Here is a 23,591-nt window from a genome sequence, read left to right as displayed (position 1 = left end):
CTATCATTTCTGGTCCGTCTTAGACTCTCTTTCTCTGCAGTCTGCTCGAGCAAGAACACAGAGATTCGAAGGCTAGAGCGAATTTTTCAAAAACCTAGAATTTCTCTGAGATCGGCTATGGCTTCCCGCCAGAATTTGGTATTCATCGCCAAGCTCGCTGAGCGGGCCGATCGCTTCGATGGTTAGCGTTTTTCTCACTCAATTCTCTCTCTCTCTCTCTCTCTCTCTCTCTCTCTCTCTCACTGTGTGTGTAGGTGTGATCTTCTTCTTTAGCTCCGTTGAAGTAATTAGTGAAATTTGAGATTAATCGGTGCGTCTCTTTGTGAGTGTTTCAGTTGGAAGTTTGACTTTACTTTCCCTTTTACTCAATTTAAGAAAGGCTCTGTTTGTTTGGCAATAAAATAAGGCTGGGTTTGTTTTCGAAGCATTCATTAAAATTATAGAAGAAATAACGTTTTTTTTTTTTTTTTTTTTTTAAGTATCTGCGCTTGGTTCGATGGACATGCTTTGATTGAACTTTGACGAATATAGGTTTTGCCGCCCTTTTTGCAGTTATTCTTTTATATTTGTTACCAGCCAAAAAAAAAAAAGAAAAAGAAAAAGAATGGTCTATTTGAAGTAATTTGAATTGGGATTTCGATATTTCAGGTTTTTAGTAATGGGTGGCTCTGTTTGTTTACACAGATTCTTTCTTTCTTTTGAATTTTCTACTGTGAAGTTCGGTAAATTTGTTACGAGAGGGAAAAAATTGCTATATGCATGATTTTTAATTTTCTAGGCTATTTTTGTTTGTATCATTGTATGACAACTAGGCCCTGAAAATCGTTCTGGAGAATTGGGGTGTTTTTGGCCTCATTTTCTTAATGGGTTTTATATCCTGTTCACATCTGCAATGGGGTACGATATCTTTCTACTCCTTAAAATTTTTTAATATTAATTCCTTAAAGACAAACATGCTGACTGAAAATTTTATGATTTTCCTCTTCTCGACTTCCTCAGTGACTAGAAAGAGTTTATTTATTTTTACCTTATAATGATGGAAAGCTTGATTCTTTTCCATTCTTTTCACTCATAATTTTAACAGAGATGGTGGATGCAATGAAGAAGGTTGCAGAGCTTGATGTTGAGTTGACAGCTGAAGAGAGGAACTTGCTCTCTGGTGGGTACAAGAACGTGATTGGTGCTCGGAGAGCATCATGGAGGATCCTATCATCAATAGAGCAGAAGGAAGAATCAAGAGGAAATGAAATGCATGTGAAGTGGATCAAGGAGTACAAGCAGAAGATTGAATCAGAGCTGTCGAGCATTTCTAATGATATAATGACATTGGTTGATGAGCATCTTATACCTTCAACTTCTGCCGGTGAATCAACTGTGTTTTATTATAAGATGTGAGACTATATTTTTACTGAACATAAGCTTACAATTCTTGGATTTAGGTGTGAAGATTTTGAGGTTACTAAAATATTCTTGGTTGCAGGAAAGGAGATTATTATCGATATCTTGCAGAATTCAAGACTGGCAATGAAAGGAAAGAGGCTGCTGATCAGTCAATGAAAGCTTATGAGGTGTGTACTTCAATTTTTTTTTTTCCTCTTAATGTGAATTTAGGCCAATATTAAATCAAATATATGCACTCGTTTCTTGTTTTATTGTAAATAAAAATTGTGGTGCTGTGCGTGATCAACCACACTTCAGATTTTATGTACTTGGTTGAGACAAGTTATACTGTTAATATCTTGTTGTATTTGAGGTTATTATGATTGTGGCCCAGTTTTGTTGTCTGTTTACAGACACACACGTGCACACACATTTTATATTATATATTTTCTTTCTTCTAGTTGATTAGGTTGTTCAAAGTTCTGTTGGAAACAAAGTTGCTTACTTCTATATTTGTTGGGAAGTTTAAATAACTAGAAGATCAATTGTTTTTTTTTTTTGGTCATTTCTGATTCAAATTTCAATGACTGATTAAAAAATACTCTGGGTCTAACTCAAAGTGCTGGTTCCTTGAGCCAAGTGGTTGCATATTTTGCAATAGTTCTCTATTCCCTCATTGAGGAACAATATTCTGTTGTCTTTTGTCCAAAGTTATTTCAGGTGTTATAATGTTCTTGAAGATCAAGACTTTTGATAATTGTTCCGTTACATTACTTCTTTATTTGTATGTTTTGAATAAGAAGAATGGCTATCTATTTTTCTATTGTTTGCTGTTCTCTGTTGCTTGGCCAGCTTGTTATGGCATGAATTCTTTGCTTTTGAAAAAATTGAACTGGCGTAAATTCTTTGGTGTCATGCTTTACATTTGGTTTTGCTTGCTTTAAAAGAAATCTGAGGATCTTGGTATTGGAGAAAGGGCACTAAATGTGAAATTCTGTAGAAAGCCATGTGAAAATTTGTTGAGATTTTGTCATATAAATAATTTGAAGGATTACTCATGGCTTATATCTTGTGTTTCCTTAGAGACGTTAGGGGAAAAATTATTTGCTTGGGGACTCTTAGCATTGATGATTGTTGTTTTCGTCATAGTGAAAAATATTACAACTGCTATCGAGCTATCGGCCAAATAGGTGGATTTGCTTTAAATTATCATTCAATGATGTCATACTAGATTTATTTATTTATTTTTCAAGTTTTAGGTTATTTTATAGATTCTTCTGAGTAATGCAACAAAAGGTTGATTTGTTTTAATACGTTATTTTTATATTGATATTTTGATTTGAGCAGATGCGCTCCCCCTCTCTTTTTCAAAGGGAAATATTATTACTGCTCTTGATTTTCATATTATATATTTGAGTAATGCTACACATACTCCCATTTTCCTACACCTATTTCCTTACACCCATAGGTGGCTTTTAAAACCACCATTGGATTAAAATCCAATAAACATCCATCTCATATCCAATGGTGGTTTTAAAACCACCTATGGGTGTTGTGGAGAAGTACTCCATTCATCTCATATCCAATGATGGTTTTAAAAGCCATCTATGGGTGTAGGGAAATGGGTGTGGAGAAGTGGGAGTAAGTGTAGCATTACTCTATATATTTAAACTGTTACCCATTAACTTGATATGCTTCATTTCGGAAAAGCATGCCCCTTTTTGCTGGTTGTGTATGCTTGTAGTTTGCTGATATCATTTTTTTTTTTTTTTGGGTTGGGAATGTTCTCACACATTTCTCTTGACTAATTTTCTGAATTTAATTTTAATTGTATCTCTTTGCAGACTGCTACCACTGCAGCTGAGGCTGATTTGCCCTCTACGCATCCCATCCGATTGGGTCTGGCTTTGAATTTCTCAGTCTTCTATTATGAGATCCTGAATTCACCTGAAAGGTTTACGTTACTATTTTCAGCCTTAACTGTAGAAATATGTTCTGCTTTTCAGTTTGATGTGGAAATTGGCTTTGGTTTTGTTTTCCAGGGCTTGCCACCTTGCAAAAGAAGCTTTTGATGAAGCTATCTCAGAGCTTGACACCCTCAATGAGGAGTCTTACAAAGATAGCACCCTAATTATGCAGCTTCTTAGAGACAACCTTACCTTGTGGACTTCTGACATCCCAGAGGATGGAGGTGATTCTAATAGTTATTACAGGATATTACCTTTCAAAAAAAAGTTATTACAGGACATAAGCATGCAATTTAGTTCTCATCCGTAGTTGTTTCTAGGGATTGCTTTTTTTTTTTTTTTTTTTTTTTTTTTTTCAAATTAGTTGTTTTTTTAAGGCTAGGAAAGAAATTGTGATGCTATTTCAGTTACATTTTTGTTTAAGGCTTTTTATTCCAAGTAATCTTTTCTTTACATGGCTTTTGAACCTAACGTTGTGTTGAGATTGTCTTCACATACAGTTTTCTCTGAAGAGGTACACTTAAATACCTCATTCATATATATAACTAGTAATGGAGATTTGGTTGGACATATATTTCGCATGTGTATGTAGCAATGCAAACATAAATTAGAGGACTCACCTAATACACAGTAGGTATGAAGTATAAGGGCTTGATTAGGTTTGTTATCAAAAAATAGTTTTATGTTTTTAACACAAAAATTGAGAGATAGAAAAAATTGTGTTTGGGTGAGTTTTTTCTATTTTCTGGTTTTTTTATGAAAACCAGAAAATAGATAAGTAGGTTAATGTATTAAGGACAAAGGACAAGGGATAGCCCAGAGTAGACAATATTGCAAACAAACTCCAAGTTGGAAAAGAGATTAAAGAGATTGGAGCATAGCAAAGGGATAGAAATTTGTTACAAACTAGTTTGTAGCTAATTCATACAAACGCATATAATAAAGTGACATGTGTCCCATAACTATTAAACAAGTGAGAAGCACATGTTAAACATGTGCTTCTCACATGTTAAGGGACACATATCACTTTATTATATAGGTTTGTATGAATTAACTACAAATCAATTTGTAGCAAATTTTTGTCCATAGCTCAGAGTCCCTGCATCAACTTAGAAAGCAAAAGATAAAGTGACAAACTAATCAGGCCAAAAAATCTCAGTTGAAATACCCCATGATTTTTTAAGCCCTTGATTTTCTTAAGTAAGATTGAAAATAGAAGGTATTAATTCTAGCTACCACATAATACATAAACTCACAAGAACACAACAAATATTTCTGCGCTATCTTGAAACCTTTTGTAGATGGCTGCAGCTAGTATGGGTTTACAAATCATACTTGGAAGGTTCTTTCTCTTAAAGCATAGGATCATCCAGGAAATAGTTTCTTCCGTGTTTTTAAAACTCATGGAAGGTGTTTATGCATAGCAGCCCAATTTTATTGCTCCATGCTTGACGCTGAAACCTTGCTTATTCTTAGATAAGCGAACATGTCACCAAGCAACCTTGGCCTTGCTAGTATTTAAGTCACTACATTTCTAAAGAGAGGCTCCAAGAGTCTACTCAACTTGTTTAATTATTGTTCTAAAAATAATAAACAAGGAATATCAATAGACCTGGATGGTAAAAAGAATAGTCTTCTGCAGCCTATCCACTAGGCCCCCCTGAAAGCCTAAAAGAAATTAATGATAATCCTATGCACCTTATTGAAAGAGAGCCTTCATTCTAACAAAAAATGTGCAGAATGTTGAAAGATGATATCAGAATTTGATCATTATCACGTGATTTACATTCCTTATATTGTACATTCATATGGCCTATAAATAGCCATTATCACTGTATTACCATAACAAGTCGTCAAATAAAGATGTAGTCCCATTGGACTCTCTTCCTAATGGTAGATGTAGGCTTCTTAGGCCAAACTGCCCCAAATTTCTGTGTTCTTTCTTTCTCTATTGCTTTTGCTCTCTTATCTTCTTCATTTTATTATAAATTTCAATATGGTATTAGAGCCACTTTTTTTTTTTTTTTTTTTTTTGTGATTTTAACTTGGGTGTTTGGAAAGTGCCAACACATAGCTTTTCTCAAAATTCAGGTGCTTCTGGATCTTGTTATGGTACAAAAACTACACCTACAAGTTCCACAAGTCCCGATCTACATTGCACTGACAAAGTAAAGCTATTTCGGTCTTACACTGATAGGGATAATATTAGGCTTAGATACGTTTAATAGTTGAGTTGGAATTCTATTCCAACTCATTATGATTGGATTATTTAAATTAGGAGTTTATTTGAAATTAAGATTAGGTTATTTGAAATGAGGATTATGATTAATTATGAGTTCTTATCAATTTAGGTGTCATCTTATTATTGTATGTTTATTTTTTTTTTGATAAGTAATGATGATATATAAAAAGAGCGCAGAGGGGCGCAACCCATATACACGGGAAGTATAAATAGAGAGCGCCTAGGAGGGGGAGAAATGAAAAAGAAAATCAGAGAAACTAATCACTAAAGGAGCTAGCCAAGCGGCCGTTCAAGAGTAAAGAGTAAAGAGGAAGAAATGAGTCAATTCCTCTATGGTTCTAGTGGAATTTTCAAAACATCTAGCATTTCTTTCATTCCAAATACACCACATAAGGCACAGAGGTATCATCTTCCACACAACCGCGCTTCGAGAACGTCCTCCCAACCACCAGCTAGCAAACAAGGCCCTCACCTTGCAAGGCATGACCCAATGCAACCCAAAACGCTGAAAAATCATGTGCCAAAGAGCACTTGCGAGCTCACAGTGGAGAAGAAGGTGATCGACTGACTCTCCGGTCTTCTTGCACATACAACACCACTCCATAACCGCTATGTTCTTCTTACGCAGCGTATCATGAGTCAAAATTTTGCCTAAGGCCGCATTCCATCCGAAAAAAGCCACCCGTTGAGGCGCCTTAGTACGCCAGATGCTCTTCCAAGGAAACTCCTCTTGATTAGAAATGGACAAGGCCTTATAGAACGACTTAACCTCGAATTTGCCCTTCTTGGACGAAGACCAGCAAATACGATCTCAAATGGGTTTATTTAAAGACCCATTTGGTTGTTAAGGGGATATTGAGAATTGATATAGACTTTTATCTTGTGGTTTGTTTCCAATCCCAATTGGATTCACTTGTGGTTTGTCTCCCACCCTAATTGGAGTTCACTATCAATACAATTTCCATTTCATTTCTACATTCATTCACAATCCATTGTATTCGTTAGAAAACACCTATCAATTGGTATTAGAGCAGTTGAATCCCCCATTCAAAATTGCCCAAAACCACAACCAGCCCTCCACGGCAGAGCCATCAATGTTTGTCAAAGTCCCCTTGAGTGCAGATCGACTAGAAGCAATTTGGGAAGCACTTCTCGAGTTTAAGGATTGGATGATCGAGCAGGCGAGTGAGTGTTTCAAGCAGTTCTAGCTTGATAGCATTTCAGCACCTGGTGGTCCACACCTAGCCCAGTGTCACTGCCCAAAAACCATTAGTACCAGAACACCTGTACTAGCAACTCAAACTGGCACAAACCCAGCAACCCCAAGGTTTCCCCATCAACCACAGAAAAACCAACCCAAATTCAACCAGAAACACCGAAACCCACCCCAACCAACCTAAAACTACCCAAAGGCCACCGGTCCTACCACCCTTCAAAAACCCATCCAGTGTTGCCCCAGCTAGGCCGCACCTCCATCAGACTGGCCAACGTCGCCACCAGACTACCAAACGCCACAACCAGATTGCCAAACGCCCCACTGCGTCGATCCCTCAGCCTCATGCACTGCCGCACTTTGGCATGCCTAGTCGTAGATCGCCACACCACCACTTCCCTAGGCCGCCGATCTATCTGGTTTCACAGCTTTCCGTATGCAGCCGTGCGTAGACACTTTATTTTATGGCTTAGAAGGAGAAGAAAAAAAAGGTCTTATTTTCTCCGTTTGGTTCAGAAAAAGAAAACAAAGAAGAAAAAAAATAAAAGGCAGTGGCGCACGTGGGATGGTCTTTGAACGTGCAACAATAGAGTCACCTCTCCCACAAAAGTTTGCCAGTGACTGCTATAGAAATAGATCTCTACTAATTTAGTTTAAATTTTTAAAATCAAGTGGGAATTAAGTGAACCTTGGGGGCAAGGTTCTTTCAAGGGGGTAGGAATGATATGGATAATATTTTGGTTAAATATGTTTAATAGTTGAGTTGGAATAAATTCCAACTCATTAGGATTTGATTATTTAAATTAGTATTAGTTTATTTGAAATTAAGATTATGTTATTTGAAATGAGGATTAGGATTAATTATGAATTCTTATCAATTTAGGTGTCATCTTATTATTTTATGTCTATTTAAAGACCCATTTGGTTGTTAAGGGGATATTGAGAATTGATATAGACTTTTGTCTTGTGATTTGTTTCTAGCCCCAATTGGATTCACTTGTGGTTTGTCTCCAACCCTAATTGGAGTTCACTATCAATACAATTTCCATTTCATTACTACATTCATTCACAATCCATCGTATTCATTAGAAAACACCTATCACACACTCCCCCTCACGTGCCCCTAGAACATCTACCTTTGTTGTTTACGTGCCTCACATGCTACCTGCCATATTTCACTTGTCATCACCTTTAGCCGTTTTTGGTGTTTCAACCCCAAAAATAGGCATGGACGCTACCAATTTGCTGAACTGAGGAAATTTCCTCACCGTACGCCTTCTATGCACTAACAAAGTAAAGCTATTTTGATCTCACACTCCCCCTCAGGTGCCCCTAGAATATCTACCTTTGTTGTCTATGTGCCTCACATACTACCTGCCATATTTCACTTGTCATCACCATTAGCCGTTTTCGGTGTTTCAACCCCAAAAATCTGCGTGGAGGCTGCCAATTTGCTGAACCGAGGAAAGTTCCTCACTGTACGCCTTCTATGCGCTGTCATGTGCTGCTTTGAGTTACAATTCTCCATCTCACATGCCTCACACATGCTGCGACAGATTCCACTAGTTCTCAAGAACCTGCACGTGCCAGTTCTGCATGTGCTGCATGCGCAAGTACCAGACGTGCGTTCATCAAACTCTCGCGTCACTCGATCCAATGAAAGGCCCAGTTTCATGACCTGTTAGTTGGCCTAGTTTCATCAACCTATTAGTGGGCCCAGTTCAGCGGCCCATCGTCGATCCAATTTAGCAGCCCATAACCAGATTAGTTTAGCGGCCCATAGTCAACCTAGTTCAACTACAATCGTCTACACAAGTCAATTGGCCCTCTGCTAGCTCAACCTTTGACAACTTCCAACCACTGTCTCTAATCATCTCTGCCCATCGTCTTTGGTATCCACCATCAGTCATCATCTTCAGCAAGCACCATTGTCATCGTCTCTGGCAACCACTGCCACTAGCCACGTCACCGGCCATCGTATCTGCCACCGTCTCCATATTACCAACCACTGTTACTAGTTGCTATTCACTTCACTCTTGTGGCCAAGTCAACATTGGCGAGTCAACCTATTGAGTCATTAACATGCCAACCCAGTTGAGTCAGCTTTGATTTGACTCGCCAAGTTCAGCGAGTGAACTAGCTGAATCACTCAGTTAGTATTAAAAAAAAAAAAAGGAAAGAAACTCATTAATCCAACTCGGCATGAGTTGGCTTGGTCGAAAAAAACACAAAAAAAAAAAAAGAAGAAAAAAATTCAGCTAATTTTCCTTCCAAACTCAAGCTTACACTTTGAGTTAGAGGGGGAATGTTGAAATACCAAAGATATTCTTTCCTTATCAGATGATATTAGAATCTGATCATGTCCTAATATTAGAATTTGGTCATTATCACGTAATTTACATTCCCTATATTGTACATTCATATGGGCTATAAATAGACATTATCACTGTATTACCAGGACAAGTCAGTCAGTATATATGCAGTTCTATCAGGCTTTTCCTAGTGGTAGACGTAGACCTAGACCTGTAAGGTTGTACCATCTGTGTTCTCTCTTTCTCTCCTGCTTCCGCTCTCTTATTTTCTTTATTTTATTATAAATTTCTACACAGAATTTGCTCTCTAACACTATTGCAATGCCATTTGTGAACAAGTTACTAGTAAGCCTGGAAAGCTCCTTTTAACTGATTAGGATTGCAAACTACTTAGTCGGTTTGGACTTCATCCTTACAAAAAATGGGGAGATATCTGCAAAATAGAGATGGTAGATTTTCTCTTTTTCACATTCCAAGTGAAACTTGAAGTGCCCCTCAGCTATTATCCTATGCATTAAGGCCGAGATAACTTCCTCACAAGAACAAAGATATGGCACGACATGGGGGTCCCTTTACTCAATCCTCTGACCTCAGGAAAGAACCCATTCAGTTCTCCATTTATGCTGATAGAAAGCCTTATAGATGAAATGCGTTCTTTGATCTCCATTCAATGCGTTCTTTGATCTATGAACTCAAGAAAGTTGATGATTCTCGAAGCAGCTTTTAGGAAATCCCATCTGACAGTATCATAAGCTTTCATTAATTCAAGTTTTAAGAGGAGAACAAGGCACATCTTTCTCTCAATAGTAGTTTCTTTTAGTTATCACCAAGCCTCCAACCCTCTATAGAACTTGTCTGCTGCAGCAAGATGTAGGTCTTTAAATCATTGAATTGAGTCAAGTTAATCACCCTAGGATTAAAGTAATGGAAGTTGCATTAATTTCCTTCAGCAAGCAACTTGAATTAAAAAAGGACTTGATAGCACTTCCAAATTGCCCCTCACAGCACTCAAAGCCTTTTAGAAGAACAAGAGGTTATAATCGTCATAATTTGGTGCCTTATGATTTGTCAAAGAGAATAGAACAACCTTAATGTTTTCCTCATGTTGCCCACCCCTTTTCAGTATTCTCAGCTCGTGTTCTTAGAACATTTAGAAAAAGAGGAGAACAACTTTGGCTATTCAATGGCATTTGTAAATATGAATCTTCGTGTCTATTAACTATTCCTTTGCCATTGCAGCCTCACTTCTTCAGTTCTTCCCCATTTCTCACCCTTCTAGCTTTCCCTTTTTGCAGCCTTTGCCTCTCTCTTCCAACCCTCCATCATCAAGAAGACCCAGTTGCTTTAAATCCTCTTCTCCTCTACCCTGGCCTCTAATGCTGTCTCATTTTCCTCCAACATCATCTCCATCACTGCTATCACCTCAAAAGGCTTTTTTGGGAGCCATACATTCTTTACAGAGCATAGGATCGAGGATTGGGTTTCTCTTTTACGACATTGTCTTTGACATTGGTTGGTATTCGAGATATTCGTTATGATTTGTTGGGATATTGTTTATGGATCTACTGCAATAAAATCCAAATTGGTGTGATGTGGTTCTTGGTTTTCAAGAGACGGCAGCTTTGGAAGGATAAGAGAATTAGTCTTGAATTGAATTTTTCGGTCTTTCTCATCTGTGCTTTCATTTTTTTGGCATCCATTGTAATTTGGAATTAAAAAGTCTTTGATGGGCAGCATATAGCGAGGGGTTTTATTGGATTAAGATTCTCTGGTGGGTGGTGGAAGGATATGATTTGTGGATTGATTGGAGCATCAAGCTTTTGTACGTATGTCAAACTTGATCGGGCCCTAAATTTTCTAGTTTAATGTGAACTTGTGGAGAGCCAAACTTGATGCCTGTTTTGACGTAGCGGAAGATTAAGGTAACTAATCAAATAGCAGTGTCTTTGATTCTGTAAGGAGAAACGTCTTTATCTTCTACCCAAAAAGATAAAAACAAGCCCGCAGGCTAAAAGAAAGATAAAACTCCGTAGAGTATTTGAGAGATAATTCTCTGATTTGATAATAACTCAATTGATTTCAGTTTTACATAATAAACTAGCCTATTTATTGAAGAGAAATACTTGTAGAGAAAGTAAACCTAATCCTAGTAGTAATAGTAAACATAATCCTAGTAACAATAGTAAACCTAATCCTAATAAGGAAAGGAGAATAATTAAAACAAATCTAACCCTATTAAGGAAAGGAATTAAAGTCCTAATAAAATAAAATAAAATAAAATCCTAATGTAAAATTGACAATCAACGAGAATCGTGATAATCTTTCCTTTTGTACTTCCATTGTCTGAGAACGGATAAAATTCTGATCAAGCGGTGCTCTTTCAATATTATTATTGATATTTTTCTTATTTTCGTTTTTACCGAAAATATAGGTAAATATCGTTCTACATCAGACACCTCCACTTGAAAAAAACTCGTTCTTGAGTTTTTTTTGGAACATGGCACGTGCAGCTCCTCCGAAGAAAGGTATTTGGAGAAATCTACATAGATAGCACCAAGATATGATTTTTTCTTTTCGTCTACTTCCAAAAAAATTCCTTCAACAAATCATGGATCTCATCTTCAACTTCATCGTTTTCTTCAAAAGAATCGTCAATTTTTGTGGTAATCGTGATGAGTTGTACTTGTGGTGGAGGAAGCGATAGCTATTCTTCCATTGATGTAGTCGTTGAAACCAATGATTGTGGTTGCACATATTTTTTCTCTGACGGCAACTCCACTTTTTTAACCAAATTAACAGCTTCAACATCTCTTTCACCATAATTAATATTCTCTTCATAGGCAGAGTACCTATTTGGAGATTTATGAATATAATTACGAATAGGTCGAATGTGACTTACATCAATGTTTCTATGATTCCGAAAGAAACCCATCTGCATGCGTTCAAATGTCTCCCTCAAATGGCGCACCTCTTGTTGTATCATCTGGGCCGTCTACCCGAGCTCTTGGAATTTGCTCTCAAAGGTGCCTCTGATCGCTTGATGTATTGCTGATAGTTGGATCTCGAAATAACATCTCTCTCACGAATGGTGTCGTTATAGAAGTTGTTGTAGTATAAGTTAGCCATCGAATCTGGATAATGCCGGCTCGGATACCCCATGAATTTGGCTCTCGAAAGAGCCCCTCCCCTACAAGCGGCGTTGTTGTAGAAGTTTGTCACCGTTGCGTTGATTGGCCATGATCAGGATAAAGCCTGCTTTGATTCCAACTGACGTAGTGGAAGAACTAAGGTAATTAATAAAAAAACAGCGTCTTTGATTCTGTAAGAAGAAGCGTCTTCGTCTTCTACTAAAAAAGATAAAAACAAGCCCGCAGGCTAAAAGAAAGATTAAACTCTGCAAAGTATTTGAGAGATAATTCTCTGATTTGATAATAATTCAATTGATTTCAATTTTACATAATAAACTAGCCTATTTATAGAAGAGAAATACTTGTAGAAAAAGTAAACCTAATCTTAGTAACAATAGTAAACCTAATCCTAATAAGGAAAGGAGAATAATTAAAACAAATCTAACCCTATTAAGGAAAGGAATTAAAGTCCTAATATAAAATTGACAATCAGTGAGAATCGTGACAATCTTTCCTTTTATACTTTCATTGTCTGAGAACGGATAAAATTCTGATCAAGCGGTGCTCTTCCAATATTATTATTGATATTTTCCTTATTTTCGTTTTTACCGAAAATATAGGTAAATATCGTCCTACATCAAGTTTGCTATCTGTACCATATTTAGTTCTATCAATCAATCGAGGACCAAATCTTTCGTAGTTTAGTGAGAAGGCCCATGAGTTGGTTAAGAGGGGAAACACTGGTTTAACTTTATGCAATGGCTTCTGTTAAAACTAGGCCAGTGTACTTTCTCCAAATTGAATGAACTCTGAACAGGCTCAAAGGAACCCAAGCGCAAAGCATAAACAGTTTATGAACCAACTCTCTTTCATGGTTAATATATATGTGAATGAATGTGTATATGTATTATATCATATATCTGTATGTGTGTGTGTGTGTGTGTGTGTGTGTGTGTGTATGTATACGTATACACACATATATGTTGTATCCTCTTATCACTTTCAAATATCATTGCCTGACTAAACCCGTTAATTGAAGAAAGGGAACAAAGGTCAGTAGCCTAAAACTTTGTCTGTTGCTTAACTTGAGTTCGCGAACCTGCTATTTTCTTTATCAAAGCCGATGATGAGTATTTTTGTTGCTGTGGAGAAACTTCAAGAGTAAGGTGCATCTCCCAAGCATATCTATTCATGGCTGAAATGATTTTAGGTCCCTCCTGCTTTTGACTTGGCGACTTTAAAGTGCGCAAAATGTGTCACCAATTTAACATCTAGGTTGGTGTCAAATGGTTTTGGTTGGTGCATTACCGTGTTATAATACTGTGCTTAAAAATTTGGCGATGGTCTAGTTGACATGAACTTTCTTTTATCAGAGTTATCTGACAGACAATAAATATAAGGACCAGTTACATCATGATCCCTTGGTTGTAGCAGTTTATATAGGCTGTCAGATTACCCCCACCACCCCCCAAAAAAAAAGAAAAAAAATTGTGAGAGCTAAGACTTAAATCAACAAATAAATTTGGTTCCTGCATTCTTTAACAGAAATTCTTTCTTAGAGATCTCAAGCAAAGCGAAAGAGAATCATGAAGATTGACTTATTCAGGCATCTTTTCTTGTTTGAGATTCCTCATGCCTTCACTCTTGGCCATTCTTGGATGGCAGCAAAATAGATGACTAGCAGAAACAGATAAACACATTACATCTCTCTCTGTGGTCAGAACTCTGTTAAAATGGAATATCTTTTTAATTCTATAAAAAAGAGAAGCAAATTATCTTTATGTTATGTTTGTATTTTGGAAACAGTACCTACAAGACTTGAATTGAAGATTCCACTAAGTAGTCCAATATTTGAGATTTGAGGATTTAATGGCATTTGGGTGTAACTCTGTCGGTACCATGGAAACCAATATACTGGGATATGTAAGGTGTACGGATCTTTCTTGTTGAGTAGATTGAATCTGGGAAAGGAAGAAAATATAGATGAGGCAGGGTTTTATGCAGATGAGATTATAAATGGATAACAAAATTGTAGTCATACAGTAAATTGTATGTTTTAGGGGAACCTTTTGTATGCAGATTGTCCTTCAAAAGTTTCTCTTTTGTGCATAGATCCCAATCTGGAGGTTAAATGTCCTGTAAGATGCAACTCCTTTGGAGAACTTCAAGGTCATATTTGTTTTCTTTACACCTATTGGGTCAATGAGACTATTGTGCTCTCTCTCTCTCTCTCTCTCTCATGCAGAAAAGGGAGTACAATTGATGGGCTTGCGGTGTTTCTGTGGTAGGACCTAATTATTGATTTGACATCTTTCATCTTCTTAAAAAAATTTCCTTTTCCCAAGTAAATAATCTGTAGTATCTACATAGAATACAATATTGCTCATCGACTCCACTTTTCACAATTCTTGTGAATCTTGTTTCACATCGTGATGAAAAAACTAGTAGATCAGTTTACGATTGTAATTCTTACAATAGCAAATTGATTGTACAACTTTCCCACGACCTCAAAGATTGATTTCGCTAGAATTTAAGATGCTCTAATTAAGCAACAGTAGAATTTTCCTAGGCAACAGTGAGAGAAACTGAAAAGAGTAGAATGGTTTGTGCGTCAATACTTTCTTCTTGACGTATTTTCGTACTGAAATTCTTTATTGGGATGGATAAGGAGATTGGGTGGCAACGGTCAAAATTTTGAATGGTATTGGTTGATATGGATACCTGTGTATCTTGTCAAATTGTCCTTTTCATAGAATTGGATGATGGAACTGCATTACCTTGCGTGGTAGGACTATATGCTGCAAATCAGATTGAATCTATCTTTCTGATTGCTAAATTTTGAAGTCTTTTTTGACGTATCAAAAAAAGAAAAAAAAAAAAATTATTCTTTTTGGCTTTGACGGGATTCTATTTGTAGGGCTGAATATTGGTTATGCATCTATTTTGGTTTATATTTCTTAGTTCTCAGTCTTATCAGTTTTTTTGTTACTTAGTAACTAATATGAAAATAGATATGATTTTGTTGATGCTGTCAATGAACTTAAAATGAAATAGATGTTATAGTAAGTCCGAACGATGGAGAGTGAGCTTGCATAGTTTGCTATTGCTGTAAGCCCCTTGATCGATCATTTTGAAAGTGAAGTGACTTTGAAGGGGACGATATGCATGTGGATATTTATAGAATCTTAGTCATAAGGGGACTTGTATGCATATATAAGTTTCCATGAGCATGTAGCCATGAATGCTGCATTGAAATATATGCCAATTTGTTGTTTTTTTTGTTTTTTGTTTTGTTTTTTTTTTTTTTCTTTAAAAAAGGAGACTTTTGAAAAAGCATACTTTCTAAGACCTCAAACTATTTTTTGAAAAATAATTTTTGTTTTTTCATTTTTTTTTTTAAAAAAAAAAAAAAAAAAAAGCATTAGAAGAAAGATTGGTATAGAATAGGGAATATGTTTTAACAATCTTTCGTATTTTAAACATGTCAGAAAAACTGAATTTATGATGCAAGTGTATTGTTCACATCTGCATAGTAACAAATCTCTATTTCTGCAGTGGACCATTTACCTTATTTTCTTCCAAGAATTAATTTCTTTTATTTTTCTTTTCCTCCCTCTTGCTGCTACAGATGATCCATTTACCCATAGGATTAATGGCAGCACCAAGGGTGGTGCGGTGGAAAGTGCACAGGTGGGCTTCCCACAGATCTCTTAGTTATCATTTGTATTGTGATATTGTTACTACTCTGCTCATTGTATTCCTTTTTTCTTTTCTCATTAATGTTCTAGTACTGTGCTCATTGTATTTCATCATTATTATTTATTATTTATTTATTTATTTTTCTGCAGTGATGTAAATGGTGCCTTACAACTAAATGTAACTGGTGATGGGGCATAAGACCTGATGCTGGAACGTTGGTGTGTGGCTAAAATTAGGGCTTATTGTTTCTCTTTGTTTTTGCTCTTATTGTCATTTTCTTTTCTGGGGTGCCATATTATGATTTTTGGCCTGGTCGGTCCAATATGCATTTACCCAAGCTTTTCCTTCTCAGTCATGGTGAATGGAGTCTAAAGGATTGAGCTGTGATTGCTTAAGGTGAATTTCTTGCTTTTAATGAAAGTGCCACTGCCACAGGCCAGACGGCAAATTTCCATTGTTTGTATATCATGTTTAGCATTTATTTAAGCTATCTATTCTGTTTTCTCCTTATAATTTGTTATGGTTGCACTTGTTTAATCTTCTCATTTGCGAATCATTGCCGGTCTCCTTAATGAAAGTAAACAATTCATTTGACATTTTTGTGTACTTCATGGAAGCACAGATGTCCTTTTGTAACCTTGTAGCCCTTCATATCCTTTACAATTTACTGCATTTAAGCATAGAGAGGCATTGGAAGAGGCTCATTCAAGATTGTTAGGGCCAAGATCATCAAATTGGTTGCTTGGAAGAGAGGAATGAATGCCCTAGCAAGTAGTTGGAATGCCATTGCTGAATTTAAACAAGATTCCTGCCTCCATTGTAGCTGTTCAAATCGGGAATGTATGGTCCGGCCTCCATTTTCATTGGTTTTTAAAAAAGCATTTGAACAAATTCTCGCACCACTGGACTGCTAACCGGCTAAAGTGTGTTGTGTTGCATATACCTCAAGGAGGAATTAGAGGGGCATCCATGAGTTTGATCCTCAGCTTGCTTCCAAGTATATCCGTTGCCATCCCAAAAGAGATATATGCGTATGGGCTTGTTTGCTAATGCTTTTTTTTTTTTTTTTTTTTTGGCTTTTTGAATTGTTTGTTAATACTTTTGTATTTTTGTTTTTGGTTAAAAAAAAAAAAAACAAAAAACAAAAAACAAAAGGAAACCCTAATAAGAACTAGCAAATGAGATATCTCTAAAAGGGGAAAAATGATTAGAGCCGGCTAATTTAATTTTTTTAATTTTTTCTAAAGAGAGGTTCCATTGGGTTCAAGGTCCAGAAGTTGGTTTTTGAAAAAAGTTTTTCAATCTCGAAATGATGAAAACCATCTTTTTTTTTTAAGGGCGTTAAGTAAACAATTAAAAACGAACAGCAATTATTGAGCAAATTCTGTTTTATAATAGAGTAATTAAATTTTTATTTCGCAATTATTTTATAATGCAAACGTGAAAGTTTTAATCAATTCTTTAATCCATCCTTATTATTAAGACTCGTATGACACCATTGATGGATAATTGCAAAATAAAAATTATATTATTACTCTTTTTAATGACAATTTTTTTTTGGTCAATAAATTTTGAATATTTTCATCCAAACATATCAAACCTTTTATTATTATTATTATTATTATTATTATTATTATTATTTGGGTTAAAACTTGAATCATGCACCGTCCTGGCCGGACAAAGGTGACAAGAGGAGGAATCTGTTGAACTCTCCAAAGAGCTTGGATATTTTTTTTCCTACTTTTCTTTCTGCAGAAAAAAGCGGGAAAGCCTCTCTTTTTCTCGAACATTCCAATAATATGCCAATTTGCATGAGATTTCATACGCTACCGAGCACCCATGAAAATGCCGTTGGACGTCCCTTTCACTCCTCACGGGGTATTGATCCCTCTGTACCACCTCTACTCCTTCTCCTCTTACGCAAAACACTATATATATGCTTAATTTCTATATATCTTTCTCCTCATTTCACAAACTCCATCACTTCTTTGCCTTAATTTACACCATGAGCTGCTGTGCCTCTTGCAAAGCAAAAACCAAAGTTTTGGCTGTAATTCTTGACTTGGATGGGACCCTTTTGGACACAGGTCTCCAAAATCATTGCTCACTCATTTCTACGTAATGTGTCTTTCTTATTTCTTGATTCTCTGTAAAGCCTCTCTGTGTTTCGTTAATCTTTTGTAGAGAAAGCTTCAAAGGGCATTTTGAAGGAATTCTTGGGAAAATATGGGAAAAATGATCAGGAGAGAGAGGACAAGAAAAGGTTGGGGATGACACAGAAGGAATCTGCTGCCGGCATTTGTAAGGACTATGCCCTCCCACTCACGCCTGACCAGTATATCAAAGAAATCACACCAATGTATCGTGAAAAGTAAGTATTTTCTTTTTCTTTTTCTCTTTCTCTCATCCATTTTATTCAAACAAATAAAAAGATAATTAGTTTATATCATCCTTGAATTCGGTACAGGAACATGTTTTGAGATTGTTTCATTTTTTGTCTATCAACGCGTCAGAGTGATAATATTATCTTGCAACATTCAGTAATGTCTTTTACGTAATGATTTGGCTTTCTATTTTATTATATCTTCCTTCTAAAAGTATTTTTTTTTTTCCTTACCGAAAATTCATAATATATTGCTAAAACACGTTTTTATTTGTTTATGAGCATGTCATTATAATATTCTCAGGCAAAATTTAGCATTCTTGGAGAGCTTTGGTCACATGTGAGCATGCAATGAGACGCTTTCACTTTCTTGAACTGCTCTGAAGAAACAGAGAGAACTTGGTTCACCCATATCATAAATGTTTTGAAACCCTTGAACATTTTGATGTTAGCATGATGATAATAAGCTTTGATGTACGTAGTTAACATACTTGCATAAGCATCTGCAGCGTTTGTTTTGTCTTCTTACTTAATTGTGTAATTTTAGGTGGCTGCAAGCAAAGCCACTTCCTGGGGCTAATCGACTTATCAAACATCTCCATAAACATGGAGTGCCATTTGCTCTTGCTTCAAACTCCTTACGAGAATACATAGATGCAAAAATATCTCTCCAAAGAGGTTCTCCATTTTGGCTTTCTTGGATATTAGCTTGAATCTAGCCCTTTTTTAACCTTTGTTTCTTGCTATTCTCATTAACTATTTGTTATTACACTGTTATAACCAACTTGATATTGAAGTTATTGCTACTGTATATGACCAAAAGATTTAATTACTGCTCATAATACATGCCAAAAGTTACTTGATGGACTGAGAGCTTTTTTTGTATGTATAAAACACAATGGACATTTGTTGTACAGAGATCTCCGAGAAGTGCCACTTTATGGGTTGAGAGAAAAAAGAGCTGCTAGGGAATTTGATAAAATGGATTTTTGAGATCTCTCTCTCTCTCTCTCTCTGTGGATCATAATATATCTTAAATGTCACCCATTTCATTGGTCCAAATGGTTCTTTTAATTACAGCAAGTTTTATGGTTGACATACTGAAGTTAATTTGTCATAAGTTTTGTACATTTAAAAAGTGTCGACCGGTGCCATTTTGGTGAGAAGCAAAGTCCTAATACTCCTGATGATAGAGTTCCACCATAATTAGAGGTTCCCTTTACATTTCACAAATCTGCAATTGTTGAAACAAATACAAACACAGAAGAAGACAGCTTCCATAGTTGTTTACTTTTTTTAGTGATATGTTATAAGCTGTCTCACAAATTCTAGACGTGATTTGTGCTTGTTAATTCAATGTCACATCTACCAATCACTGGGAAGCAATTTATACAAGTTACCACTTTCATTGTCTTCCTCTTCAATTACTTTCTTTTAAATTTTGGCTACTTCACTGAAGCCTGGCAAAGTAAACAAATAAATCAAACAAAATAAGTTGTTTACTATAGTTTTATGAAAGATATTGGTTGGAAGAAAGATCATAGGGAAGGTACAATATGGATCTTGGGATTGTATTCAGTAGTCAATATACTATCTTTGATTTATTTCTTTTCGGCTTTGGCAGTTCCATCCTCTTGTATTTTGTTTAGGCCCAAGTCTGTTGAATACTTAACTAGCCAAATATTTATTTTCTATTAGCTGCATTGACAAAGCTTGAAATGTGTAATTTCGTTAAAGCATCTGCATCAAAAAGTTTAAGCATCCCCTATCTGACCAACATCGAAAGTGTTAATTTTAGTTAATGTAGTAGGCACTGGTGGCTAATTGTACAGTGAAGCTTATGAAATCTAATATACCATCTATAAGGTTTGTGGTTTGAAATAGAAAAGCTAAAATATTGTTGAGTTAATGAAAGTTTTCCAAGTTGGAGTTGGCCAACATTCTAGCATGCACCAAAAACCAAAATGAAGTGAGTTATTGTCCAAAATTTGTAATGTTAATCTTGGCATAGACTTCTATTTTGAATTTGTATGTCAGTTTCCTATGCAATATTGGTCTCTGTATTATTCCCATATCAATTTATTCTTGTTCATTTAAATTATTTGTTTAGGTTGGAAGGAATACTTCTCAGTAATTCTTGGAAGTGACCAAGTTAAATCAGGAAAGCCCTCTCCATATCTGTAAGGTTTCTCACATTATCCAGTGTAAAATGAAGGCTGCCCCTGAAAACCACATGGAAACAGAACCTTCCCATAGAGCGATTCTAGAAGGTGGTTTAGTCACCATGAGTAAAAGTTTAAAAGAAAAAACTTTTTTTTTTTTCCTTTCTTTTTTTCTTTTTTTTTTTTTTTTTTAAAAAAAAAAAATCATAAATTGATTCTCTATTTGTAACAGAAAAATCTAATCTCATGCTAATAAAAATAAAGTAGTGTGAGATAGGTAGCATTTCCACTAGAAATCCTAACATGCCCAAAATCTTTTTTTCTTTTTTTTTTTTCTCATGAAGAAATTTCACCTTTAATCATAAGTATTGTTTTTCACATATTGTCATATGAATTCCCTAATTGTTTACAGATTTGAAGAGGCTGCAAAGAGAATGGGGGTAGATGCACCTCAGTGCCTTGTGATTGAAGATTCTTTGTAAGTTGAATTAGTGAGTATATACATAAAACTTGGAACATAAATGCGGCTAAGCTTCCCTGAGGAAATTACTTATTATCTGTGTCAAACTCTTATGGAGTTTCAATAACATTGTTTTTTTCATTGCTCACGTTAAACTGATGCCGACTTTTGGTTATTGCTAGAAATTTGAAGTCATAATTTATGAAGAAGTATGAAAATGTCTAAATTTATGAGAATTACTGTAGCTGTCTTATAATAAATTTTGGTTTCATAAGCTTTTTGGATATTAGCTTTTGTCACTAAGTTGATTGACACAACATTATTCAGTGCACAATGATGTCAGATTTAAGTTGTGGATCAATAAATTTCTACAGGGTTGGTGTTAAAGCTGCTAATGCAGCCAAAATGAAGGTAGTTGCTGTTCCACCGCATGGTGAAACTGATTGTGCTTCCCTAGCAGATTCCGTGCTTCATTCACTTCTAGAATTTCAGCCCGAGCTATGGGGTCTTCCCCCATTTGAAGACTGTAAATATTTCTTGTTATTTTATTTAAATTTTTATCCAAGGCACTCAAATCTCCTGGTATGATTTGGCATAAATAATGGTTTCAGGGGTAGATAATGCATTACCTATCGAACCAATGCATCTGAGTGGTGTATCTGTCAGTGGATCTGTGTGGGAAATCTCAGGTTTGTTAATTGTAATTTCCTTTCCATGATATATTTGGATACTAGTTTGATGACATTAGTATTGTAGAGCCAATGAGCTTTTTTCCAAATACCATTTTCTCTCCACTTGAAAATAGGATGGAGGATAAGATCATAGCATTTAGACCAACTGAGTGCATGTGTAAGTTTTTATTACAAAAGTATATATATATCTAGACAACTTACTTTTACCAATGGCTCTACTCATTACAAGCTTTTGTTGTGCCAGTTTAAATACTCTTTAAAACCTTTTTTACAAGGAAAAAGATTTCCTAAAACAATCTTAATATACTACCATATAGAGATTCAATTTTGAGTAAATTACTCCCTTAAAACACTCACAAACAGCTAACTAATACCCTGTTCTAGAAAATTCCAAAAATTACAGAAATTAAAAATAAAAATCTATGGCTTCTACATTGTTGCAGTTTGTATTCTCTGTTATTAACAACATATATATATATATATATATATATATATATATATATATATCCAGAGAACGGAACACTTACTCTTCCAGACCAAGTCTTTGGATTTTACTTTGGTTGGGCCGAAGTTGATATGCAGAAAAGCTTCAAAGTTGTGGTTAGCATTGGATGGGATCACTGTTCCTGTATCTCCAAGAGAAAATTTGTGAGCAATCAACCCCTAACTGGTCAATTAGCTTTTCTTTTTTATTTCCTTGTATGTGGAATCCTATGAGAATTCTATGAGATAATTAATATATTACTTCAGACACTTTGAAATGGGTGTATATTCACTTTATACAACTTCTTCAACATAATTTTTTTCTTAGTACTAATATCTGTTCTTTCAAATTTGATTCTTGATAATGCACTTTATTTCCTGACAAGCATATGGATGACTATCTCATCTGATTATATGGATTTTCTTTATTGGAAAATAAGTACTCATTGAATCCCCTTCACCATGGGTTCTACTAATCTTTATCAAATTATATGTTCTTCTAAAAGTGCTGTGTGGGCTTCTTATTATAAGTAAACACAAAAATTGTTCACGTAGATATTGGTTCTCTTTTTGCAGCATATATGCATAATTGATGGAAACAATGACCATTTATCTGATCAGCAGATCCAACTCCTGCTTGTTGGTTACCTCCGCGGTTCGAATAGCAAGGTAATTAATGGCATTTTCAGGAGAATCATATTAGACCAATAGATAAAATATACAAATAATGCATGATATTTTTTTATTTGCTGGTCTTTCTGGGAGGTTTCTTGTTGGTGGTGTTACTATAAAAATATGTTGGTCGCTTATGCTAAAATCCCCTTATGCATGAAAAATGTGCATGCATGCATGTACAGGATCCTACATCCATGAATGTGGAAGAAGTACTCGAGGAATATAAGTCCATTGCAAGTGCTTCATTGGATCTGCCTATGTTTGTTCACCATGCTTGTGAACCTCTCTTTCCAGAAGCTTCCTCAGAGGACTCCTTTGGCTATGATGAGAAAGAATAATGATGTAACCCATTATTTATTTGATAAGTACTAAAACAATTTAACACTAAAAGAAATGTTGAAATTGAATAATTTCTTATCTTTTTCTTTGACTACATATGCATTATATGCCCAATGGCTTGGGCCATTGGAAATGGTTCGACCACCTTTAGATTCGGCTAGAAGGGTTGGCCGACCCATCCTCCCCATCCTCATAGCCTTACAATTGGTCAAACTAAAGAAAATGAAGACACAAGATAATGATTGTTTGTAATGGTTCGAGAAATGAGCTCTGATCTCTATTTATAATGGTTAGTACGAATAATTTTATAAGTCTCTCTTGTATTACTCATGTGTTCCTCTAAAAATGAAGTGGCTTTTAAAATCATTATTTGATCAAAATCTAATAATGATCAATTACAAGCGTAATAGTGATTTTAAAAGTCACATCATTTTTGAATGGACACAAGAATGAAAA

General features: G+C 35.5%; 2 protein-coding genes and 1 pseudogene across 4 annotated transcripts; 2 read left to right on the top strand and 1 right to left on the bottom strand.

Moving 5' to 3' along the window:
• On the top strand, positions 1 to 16,404 carry LOC148585773 (14-3-3-like protein D). 2 transcript variants are annotated; one of them, XR_009440194.2, is made up of 8 exons: positions 30 to 181; positions 1,085 to 1,391; positions 1,481 to 1,568; positions 3,225 to 3,334; positions 3,423 to 3,571; positions 15,871 to 15,932; positions 16,091 to 16,159; positions 16,294 to 16,404. XR_009440194.2 is itself a non-coding variant. In XM_088516630.1 (7 exons), the coding sequence occupies exons 1-7, from the start codon at positions 118 to 120 to the stop codon at positions 16,091 to 16,093; spliced, it is 783 nt and encodes a 260-aa protein (XP_088372756.1). In that variant the 5' UTR covers positions 1 to 117; the 3' UTR covers positions 16,094 to 16,404. The 2 variants fall into 2 exon arrangements, 1 of the variants encoding a protein (XP_088372756.1); XM_088516630.1 differs by having other exon boundaries at positions 1 to 181; positions 16,091 to 16,404.
• LOC148585774 (uncharacterized) lies at positions 11,415 to 12,097 on the bottom strand (annotated as a pseudogene).
• Positions 16,116 to 23,215, top strand: LOC132180798 (bifunctional riboflavin kinase/FMN phosphatase). 2 transcript variants are annotated; one of them, XM_059593753.2, is made up of 11 exons: positions 16,116 to 16,159; positions 16,294 to 16,337; positions 18,126 to 18,312; positions 18,872 to 19,002; positions 20,435 to 20,504; positions 20,899 to 20,964; positions 21,321 to 21,472; positions 21,558 to 21,635; positions 22,150 to 22,286; positions 22,698 to 22,790; positions 22,979 to 23,215. In XM_059593753.2, exons 3-11 carry the CDS (start codon positions 18,212 to 18,214, stop codon positions 23,132 to 23,134), a joined length of 984 nt encoding a protein of 327 aa, XP_059449736.2. In that variant the 5' UTR covers positions 16,116 to 16,159; positions 16,294 to 16,337; positions 18,126 to 18,211; the 3' UTR covers positions 23,135 to 23,215. The 2 variants fall into 2 exon arrangements, with proteins under 2 accessions (XP_059449736.2, XP_059449735.2); XM_059593752.2 differs by lacking the exons at positions 16,116 to 16,159; positions 16,294 to 16,337 and adding an exon at positions 17,828 to 18,028.
• Positions 23,216 to 23,591: the final 376 nt, after the last annotated feature.

The sequence above is a fragment of the Corylus avellana genome, chromosome 5 (genome assembly GCF_965113065.1).
Source record: "Corylus avellana chromosome 5, dhCorAvel1.hap1.2, whole genome shotgun sequence".
Taxonomy (NCBI): Eukaryota; Viridiplantae; Streptophyta; class Magnoliopsida; order Fagales; family Betulaceae; genus Corylus; species Corylus avellana.
The sequence above is the reverse complement of the archived record's forward strand: the minus strand, read 5'-3'. Positions and strand labels throughout refer to the sequence as shown.

Bases quoted from the DNA above. Each gene is read 5' to 3' on its own strand.
- LOC148585773 (XM_088516630.1), top strand. From the start codon at position 118: ATGGCTTCCCGCCAGAATTTGGTATTCATCGCCAAGCTCGCTGAGCGG. The intron at 182-1,084 runs GTTAGCGTTTTT...TAATTTTAACAG, and splicing joins GCGGGCCGATCGCTTCGATG to AGATGGTGGATGCAATGAAG. The intron at 3,572-15,870 runs GTGATTCTAATA...TTGCTGCTACAG, and splicing joins TGACATCCCAGAGGATGGAG to ATGATCCATTTACCCATAGG.
- LOC132180798 (XM_059593752.2), top strand. From the start codon at position 17,878: ATGCTTAATTTCTATATATCTTTCTCCTCATTTCACAAACTCCATCAC. The intron at 20,505-20,898 runs GTAAGGTTTCTC...AATTGTTTACAG, and splicing joins GGAAAGCCCTCTCCATATCT to ATTTGAAGAGGCTGCAAAGA. The intron at 22,287-22,697 runs GTGAGCAATCAA...CTCTTTTTGCAG, and splicing joins GTATCTCCAAGAGAAAATTT to CATATATGCATAATTGATGG.